This window comes from Lactuca saligna, chromosome 2 (genome assembly GCF_052625555.1).
Source record: "Lactuca saligna cultivar CGN05327 chromosome 2, ASM5262555v1, whole genome shotgun sequence".
NCBI lineage: Eukaryota > Viridiplantae > Streptophyta > Magnoliopsida > Asterales > Asteraceae > Lactuca > Lactuca saligna.
Window position 1 is genome coordinate 71563932 of NC_136418.1, and position 8835 is coordinate 71572766.

The window sequence follows — 8835 nt, forward strand, 5'->3', positions numbered from 1 at the left end:
CAAAAGAAGGTCGTAAATTTTCAATGTATTTTTTATTTGTTAAAGCTAGTTACCATATATTAAATAAGTATTTTTAGGTTATTCAATCAAAAGATGATTTCATTTTCTTAAGGAATTTCAGTAAGAAAATTTCTAAAAGATATTAGCTAAATAACTAATACAAAGTCATTTGTCAAATATATTTTATATTACAACTATTTATATAAATGAATAAAATCGGGAGGTTGATGAAATATAAACAAAATACATATTGTGAAATAGTATAAAGAGAAAAAATCTAGAATGAGTACAATAGAAAGATATTAAATTATTATCAATCATGGACTCCAGTCCAGAGTGTGAGGATGCCATTTGTGTACCATTAAAAATATTTTTATTATCCGACAAATTTAATTAATTAATTATTAAGTTGAAACGGAACAAATAGTTGGGTCCCAATGAACTCGGTTCCATTGTCCTTTCCCTACAAATACCACCGCTCCTTCAACCCTTCATCGGCATGTGCTTGTGTTCATCCACCTTTAATTCACCTTCTATTCACAGTAATTGATCTAAGTCGATTACATGACCCAGATGCAAGGTATAGTGTCGATCCTGCAGGGATCGGACAACCACGAGAAGATCACCAGGGCTGGGTCGCTCCGGCGGACTTTGTCAGCTGACATGTCCTCAAAGCGGTGGTTGACAGACAACGGGTTATCGGTCTCTCCCACTATGAAGAAGATCGCGTCATCTGAGCAGATAGCAATCGATTTTTCTTCATCGTCCGAAGAGGACGAAGAAGAGTGCGAGGTGATCGGAAACGCCAACAAGAATCCGAGTAGGATCGATATTTGGACGGCGATTATGTCGCAAAAGGTGCAAGACGATTCGGTGAAACTTCCACCACCATATGTTCATCCACTTGTTAAGAAGTCTGCTAGCTCGTTGAGCGAGAAGAGTCTTAAGGTATGTACCGAGAGTCTGGGCTCCGAGACTGGATCAGATGTTTTCTCGTCTTATCCATCCTCAGAAACAGGTGACGAGAATAAGATACATGAGACCCAAGAAGAAGACGAGATAAAAGAAACAGATATGGAGGAACAAAAAGTTGTCAAGCATGTGACATGCTTGACAACTAAAAAAGTCCAACAAGCTCGTTCTCTACCTCCGCCTATTTCATCTCTCGCAGCAGCCCATACCGACGGGCCGTCACTTCACATGCATTCTCATCGGGTCGACGGACGTTTAGTCCTTGAAGCTGTATCAGTTCCGCAACAAAACTACTTTGAAGCTCAGCGCCAAGATGGTCGTTTTCTCCTCACGCTCATCGACAACCCTAACGACCAAGCATCCAAACAAGATCTTCAGGACATCTTCAGCATAACTGAGGAAGAAAAACCACAAGAAGACAACATTGACGTCGAAGATAAGGATGAAGGTGAGATAAAAAGCAACTTCACCGATAATGAAATTGGAATCTTGAAAGTGAGACCACCGAATTTGACTAGGGGGATGATAAAGCTACACAGATCTATGGTATCGACTAAGAGGATCACCGAAAGAGACAATGAGAATCCGTCATGGTCCCGAAAGCTTAACGCAAGAACAGCAAACATAGAAAAGTTACAAGTTGTGGAGGAGGAGGAAGCATCTGCAACCCCACCATCAGCATCACAAATTAAGCAATCTCTTCCGCGACCACCCCGAGCAACCGGGCTGCCACCATTGCCCCCACCAACGACTGCCACCTCCTTCAACTCATACCAGTACTTCTGGAGGGCGAAACCAACTGTCGCCAGTGTCTTTGATCCTCTCATCACTCAACACCGCCCGCCAACAAAAACCAAGGACCTGGTTCTGCTCAGAGGTAACAAAGCGGACTGCTTGCTACCTTCATTAAAGGGTTGCAAAGAGCCAAGACGGTCGCTTCTTATGTGGGAGCCATTCTGCATCGCCACCTCCTAATAAAACCATGCATTTCGCTCTCTTTATTAACTCTTCTTTTTATATCCATATATTGAATGTATACTTCTGCATCTCTCTAATAAACCATATGAAAGAGTGCAGAGATGCCATAAATTTTAAAAGAAAAAATGTACCATAGAGTTGCTCAATAACGAGTTGAAACAATGACTATCATTACCGAATAATAAGTTATAACACCACTATGCTTGCCATGGTGACGATGTCTCTTTGTATCACAATTGAGTTGGCTTTCGACTAGCCAATGGACTAGGTTCGTATTTAGGGTTCATTTGGGCACATATTGTTGTTCATTTGGGAACATTAGATCCGATTTTGATATGTTTGCTGCTTTCCTTTTAAAGTGCTGATTTCTTTTTGTCTGTTCGGTGGTATTGGGTTGAAGAAGATAAAAAACAAAAATATCTTTCTAATAACACACATACACAAACACTCATCCATACATACACTAATCCATATATAGATTACTTTATAACCATGGGCTAAGCAAATTGGTAAGTATAAAATTAACTAAACTTTGACACTAAAACACAAATTTATTAATTAATTATTTGAAGTATTATTTTAAATAAATTATTAACTAGTAGATATTTTTTAATTATATAAAATTATAATCGTTAATTTAAATAAATACATTAAATTAAATAACCTTATAATATGTGTTAATTTAATTTAATATTTTATTTTAATGTTATTAATTTAATGTAATTAAAGTGTGAAATTTAAAATGAATAATCAATTATCAATTATTAATTTAATATAATTAGAGTGACAAGTTTAAAATTTTAATTTGAAATGGAGAATTAATAGGTTAACACAACTACAATATTCAAACCCTATGACGACAACAAATTCGTACCCTATCTGGACAACATGTCGTCGGTATAGGCTATGCCGACGACATGTTGTGGGCAAATAGTCGTCGGCATAAATGTGTCGGCATAGGTCTATTACGTCGTCCGCATAGATGTTGTCGGCATAGCTCCACCTATTGCGACGACTAGTTGTCGGTACAGCTTTTGTCAACCATATTTTCGAAAAAAAAAGAGTAAAGTTTTATTAATAACCTGTGGCGACGACTTTTCGTCGGGACACCTATAGCGACAACTTGTCGTCGCAAAAGGTATAATCTATTGCGATGATGCATTGACGGTATAGGTTTTTCACAGTTGTCTATTACGGACCTATATCGACGACTTGTCGTCGGGATAACTACTGATTGTTTTTTATTTAGCTTTACAAATTTTGTAAATTACCATTCCTACATTTTAAACAAATCCAAAAAACATTGCAACATATATCAATTGAAATACATTAGGTACCATTGTTCAAATTCAAAACATCAAATTCAAGTTTAATATTACAATAAGTAGTTAACTAACATTGTTCAAACTACTAAAAAACATTAACCATCATTGTCATAATCGTCTTCTCCTTCTTCTCTTCCTCCTTATTCTTCTCCTTCTTCTTCTTCTCTCCTCCTTCTTCTTCTTCCATCCTTTCTACAAATTATTGAGAGGTACTTGCTTGTGTGTTATAGTTGAATAGAAAGTTAGGAAATGGTGGTGGTTGGGAGTTCGGAATACATGCCGCCAATGATGCGTTATATTATTGCAAATATTCTTGCATTTGTAGTGCATCAAATTGGGATTGTGATTGGGGTTGAGATTGAGACGATATAGAAGTGGAAGGCCGTTCATTTGGAATTAAACTGAAGTTGGCGGATGATCTCGTACCCACCCCGTGAGCATGTCCATGTCTCGTCCCAATGGCACGTTCTAAACATTCTTCCTCGTTTACTTCTCCGCCTTCCCCAACCTTGTTTTGCATTTTCTCATATTCCTTTTGAATTTTCTCCTAAAATAAAGAAAACAATTAACTTTTGGTTTTTTTCTCAATTGGTCACTTAACTATTTTTAAGTTTTAAAAGGTTATCAAACTTTTGATTTTGTGCTCATTTAGTCACTTAACTTTTGATTTGGTCACATTTAGTCACCCAACTTTTAGATTTGTATTCATTTAGTCACCTAACTTTTAAAATTGTGCTCATTTAGTCATTAAACTTAAAAAAAAAAAATTTTAGTGACTAAATGAACACAATTTTAAAAGTTTGGTGACTAAATGTGACCAAAACAAAAGTTAAGTGACTAAATGAACACGAAGCCAAAAGTTTGATGACCTTTTAAAACTTAAAAAGAGTTAAGTGACCAAATGAGTACAAAACCAAAAGTTAAGTGACCAAAAATGACCTAAACCCTTAATTAAAACAAACAACTAAACTAAAACATTAAAATAATAAAAATATTTCTTAAATAAGAAACTATAATTAATAATAATATATTTAAACAACACATTCATTTTGTTTATCACTTACCCAGTCTTCTTCTGCTCGACTTATACACCAACCCAAACCTTCTTTGTAACGCATTTGTCTCCAACCCTCAATATGATACGGCTTGATTCCCATTTTTTCCTATAATAAGTGAAAAAACAATAAATATATTTGTACAAATGTTAATAACAATTTTAAATAATAATAATGATTTTATTACCTCTAAATGACGTCGTTAAGCATAGGGTCTACATCCGTGAACATTTGTGTGCGGAAGTTTCGACCTAGTAACTTTATTTTTGACCGGCGTGTGTTTGTATTCTTTGGTCAAAAACAACAAATCAATCATATCGTTCCAAGCTTCGGCCGTCCAATCAGGCGGTGGATATCTTCTTGCCCTTTCGACATTATGATATTTTCCAACTCTATCAAAATGTTTTTTTATCTGATACTTGTGCTCTCGATAAGCTCTTTGCATATCAGCTTGGATACCCGCTCGAAGGGGTTCCCACAAGTTTGTGCACCAATACCTATTAATATCAAAATAAGTCTTCAAAAGGAAAACATATTTGATTAGTAAAAAAAAATATTTATGTAACATCCAGATCCCTAGGTATATTATTTTACTTATTTATTTTTGAGGTTTATTGAGCAACTCGACACGTTAGTGCTACAACTCGCCGAGTAGAGTCGGGTATGGCCACATGGGATTAATGATCTACTCGATGAGTCCGAGAGTAGACTCGTCGAGTAGGTGCTGTGTGAGGAAACCCTAAAACCCCAGGTTTCGGGCCTATATAAGGACACTTATCGCCTCATTTGCGGCTCCCCATCTGCTTCCCTTCCCTGAGAGAAACCCTAATCACCCCCTTGAGCTTTTGAGAGAGTATTGAGCCATTATTTGATATCTCTGGTGCATTTTTGGTAGACGAGAGGAGGATTTTAAGCAAGGATCATGAAGAGGCTATTAGATCTATTGCTAAACGTCCAGGATCTTCTGCTTAAGGTATAAAGTGCGTATCTTTTTCATTATTATGGGTAGATCTCATGATGTTAGAGTTTAGGGCTTCTTTTCCATCTTATTTTGGGACCTTGAAGGTTTTGAGCATATTTTTAGAAATGGACATCAGATATGGACCTTGTGAGGTCCCTAGAGTCGAAAGTCCACTGCTTTATTTAGCCATGTTATCTCCTTGAACGAGAAATTTCTTCTCAAGCATGTTCATGACAGTTCTAGCCCTAAAGTGCCATGCATAAACATAAAGCTTGTGGATTTACGTGATATTCAAGCCTTAAGAGCTTAGGTCTAGAGTGTGAGAGTGTTTTCTGCCTTGAAATCATCTGACTACCATTAGGGTCTGAATAGACTCGCCGAGTTGATGAGCCGACTCGACGAGTTGGTTAGGGCTTGTCCCGATGAGTTGGACGATGCGATAACTCAGCGAGTTAGGGGTTAACTCGATGAGTTGGGCTTCATGAGACTATTGAGAAATGTTGGGACTCAGCGAGTCGCACGAGTGCACTCGGTAAGTCAGGGAAACTGGGGTTGTTGACTCGAGTAGACTTCTGTTGACTTTAAAGGTTGGTCAAAATGAGCAATAAAGATCGGGGAGGGCTAAAATGGTCTTTTACCCATTCCTAGGGCTAGAGTGAAAGAGAGAACAACTTTTGATGTATTTGAGTATGAGTAGAATATTGATTAGAGATAATTATCCTATATGGAAGGTGGAGGCTAAATCGATGTTTCCGAGTACGAAACTTTTACTTGCTAGCTTATGAGGTGAGTCTTTCACTATACTTTACCTGGAGTGGTATTTATGTGTGACCAGAGGGTCTTATGTGCTTACTTGAGTTATCCATTTGTCTATGTAATATGTATGCTATATTATGTGTTACTGAGACCGGACTGGAGGGTCCAACGAGTTGTGAGACCGGAGGGTCCTCACTAAGACCGAACCAGAGGGTCCAACGAGTTGTGGGATTCGAGGGTCCTAGTGAGACACATAGATCGGAGGGACTTATAGAGTTTCAGCCTCAAGTAGCTAATGTGTTGTATGTGGTATTTTGGGGAGCCCACTAATTTTATGTTTACCGTGTTATGTATTATGTGTTTCAGGTACCTCTCAGGATCATGGGAAGTCACCGACAGGATTGTACACATACATCAGAGTTTGAGTTATGATTGAGTGGATCCTGGAGTTATATATATATATAGTTTTTGATTATGGGTTTTGATGTTTTGGCATTGTGACGTTTTGGGATTTTGTTACAATGATAATTGTGTTTTATTTTTAAATTGAAAATTTTGGTTTGAAAAATTTACGTCGTTACAAGTTGGTATCAGAGCCTTGGTTTGAGGGATTCGAATGCTCCTTCGGGTATGTCTGCACTCAAACTGAGGATTTGAGAAAATTTTTCAAGAGAAACATTTTTTCTAAAACGAGTAAGAGTTTCTAAGAGAAAAACAAGAAAGAGCAGTGTGTACAATCAACCAAAGCCCGAATGGTGATTTCCCAAAATATCCTTACTTTCTGTGTTATGAGATATTATTATGAGATATATTATGCATGCTAGAGAGTAGGCTAGGTATTTCACATTTTAGGACTAGAGTGCACGGATTTGTGATGCCTAAGCCTAGGAGTTACTGCTACATGTGATTGCTTTGACTACGAGTGTGTAGTAGAGATGAGCTTATGAGAGGTCAATTAAGACAATAGTCTGTGTTTGGCGAGATATAGAGTACTTTCAATCTGGGATCCTGGGAGGAGGACTTGGGGTGAATATAGATGCAGTGAGGAAAGTAGTATTGGGCCCGGACTACTGGAAACACCGGATCGGTGAGTAGTCCAAGTATGAATCCTTAGGATGCTAAGGAACAAGTAGGGGCGAGTGATTGAGTGTGAGTATACTTGAGCGAGTCTATGATTATTTTGTGTTGTGTTTCAAAGACATCATGGTGGGTACGCTCCACAACCCTAAGAGCAGTGAAGTTAGTGATGATGAGATTCTCAGGATGATTCACGACGAGGTGGCCACAACCATCCGAGAGGCTATTCCGGAGATGTTTGGATCTATCAATACCACCTTGATCAAGACTTTGGATGAGAGATATGCTGCTGTTACTGAGGTCGCTGCTGATGCAGCCACCACAGCTGTCGCTGCTGTGAGACCTCAGGGGGGTGACTCGTTGCTGTACCGGGAGTTCAACAACATGAAGCCACCATAGTTTGATGGGACTCAGGATCTGATTGCCACGATGAGATGGATCTTTGATACCGAGGGGTGTTTCTATACTTATTCATATTCGGAGCATTTGAGGGTACGGTTCGTACTGAACCAGCTTCGCTTGGGGGCGAAGGACTGGTGGAAGTTTGTGACAGCCAGTTACACTTCTACAGAGCTCACTATAGTGACATGGGAGAGGTTTACTGCAATGTTTCGAGATGAGTATGTTCCCCCGGTGGAGAGGGAACGGTTGGCCCAGGAGTTTCTATCCCTCACGTAGAGGACAGAGTTAGTAACAGTGATTACGAGGATGTTCCATGAGAGGGCGATGTTTTGCCCAGAGCACGTGTCTACTGAGCAGATATGTATGAGTCGGTATTTGAGCATTATGAGGAGGGATATTGTGAGTTCGTGGAAAACTCGACTTATCGGACATTTGTTGAACTTCAGGCAAATGTCCGAAAGAGGGAGATTGAGCTGGAGACTCAGGCCAGGGAGGAGGCAGAGTCTCGGGCGAGGGACCGACGACCAGCATAATCTCAGTCGGAAGCCAAGCGGGCAACACTTGCTGATTCGATATCTGGAGGCTAGAAGGGCCGCACTTGTGGGAAGTGCGACAAGAGTCATGAGGAGGTGTATCGAGTGGGTGTTTGCTACAAGTGTGGTAAAGAAGGGCATATCACGAGGGATTTTCCCAAGGAGTTTGCAGTCTGTTTTCACTGCAACTAGACCGGCCGTTGGAAGGTCGAGTGCCCATAGCTGCTATAGGGATCAACACAAGAATCTGCCCCTGCTACTATACGAGCTATAGAGAGCCAGCCAGTAAAGGCCGATGTACTAAGGGTTCGCGGGAGAGCCTTTCAGCTAACAGTGGAGGAGGTCCGTGCAGCACCTGATGTCGTCTCCGATATGTATTCCTTTACTTATTTTATCTTGAGTTATTTGTGCTATATTTGATGGGTTTTGAGCATTCTAACACTTCCTAAGTGTACATGCAACCCTAATAACCTTGGATCTATGTTTGTCTAATTTGTCATGCAAAGTTGATTTCCAAGGTTATATTCCTATCTAGCATACATGGGGAACAATTTTAACATAAAGTGTAGATAGAATAACTTACCTTGTTGTTGCTTGTGTTCCTTGAAACCTTGTGAGCCTAGCACCCCAAGTGTGATGCCTCAAATGCTTCACACAACACCAAATGCTCTTGGAAGAACTTATGAGAGAATACTCACTTCACAAAATCGGCCAAGCCCTCTATTTCTTTGTGTGTATGTGTGTAACCAATTTCGGAGGAGATCATATTACTTATA

General features: G+C 39.2%; 1 protein-coding gene across 1 annotated transcript; it reads left to right on the forward strand.

Moving 5' to 3' along the window:
- The first annotated feature begins 478 nt into the window (after positions 1 to 478).
- LOC145031069 (FAF-like protein (DUF3049)) lies at positions 479 to 2286 on the forward strand. The gene has a single exon (XM_078979542.1). It carries the CDS (start codon positions 565 to 567, stop codon positions 1945 to 1947), a length of 1383 nt encoding a protein of 460 aa, XP_078835668.1. The 5' UTR covers positions 479 to 564; the 3' UTR covers positions 1948 to 2286.
- Positions 2287 to 8835: the final 6549 nt, after the last annotated feature.

Coding starts and splice junctions, on each gene's coding strand:
- LOC145031069 (XM_078979542.1), top strand. CDS start 565: ATGACCCAGATGCAAGGTATAGTGTCGATCCTGCAGGGATCGGACAAC.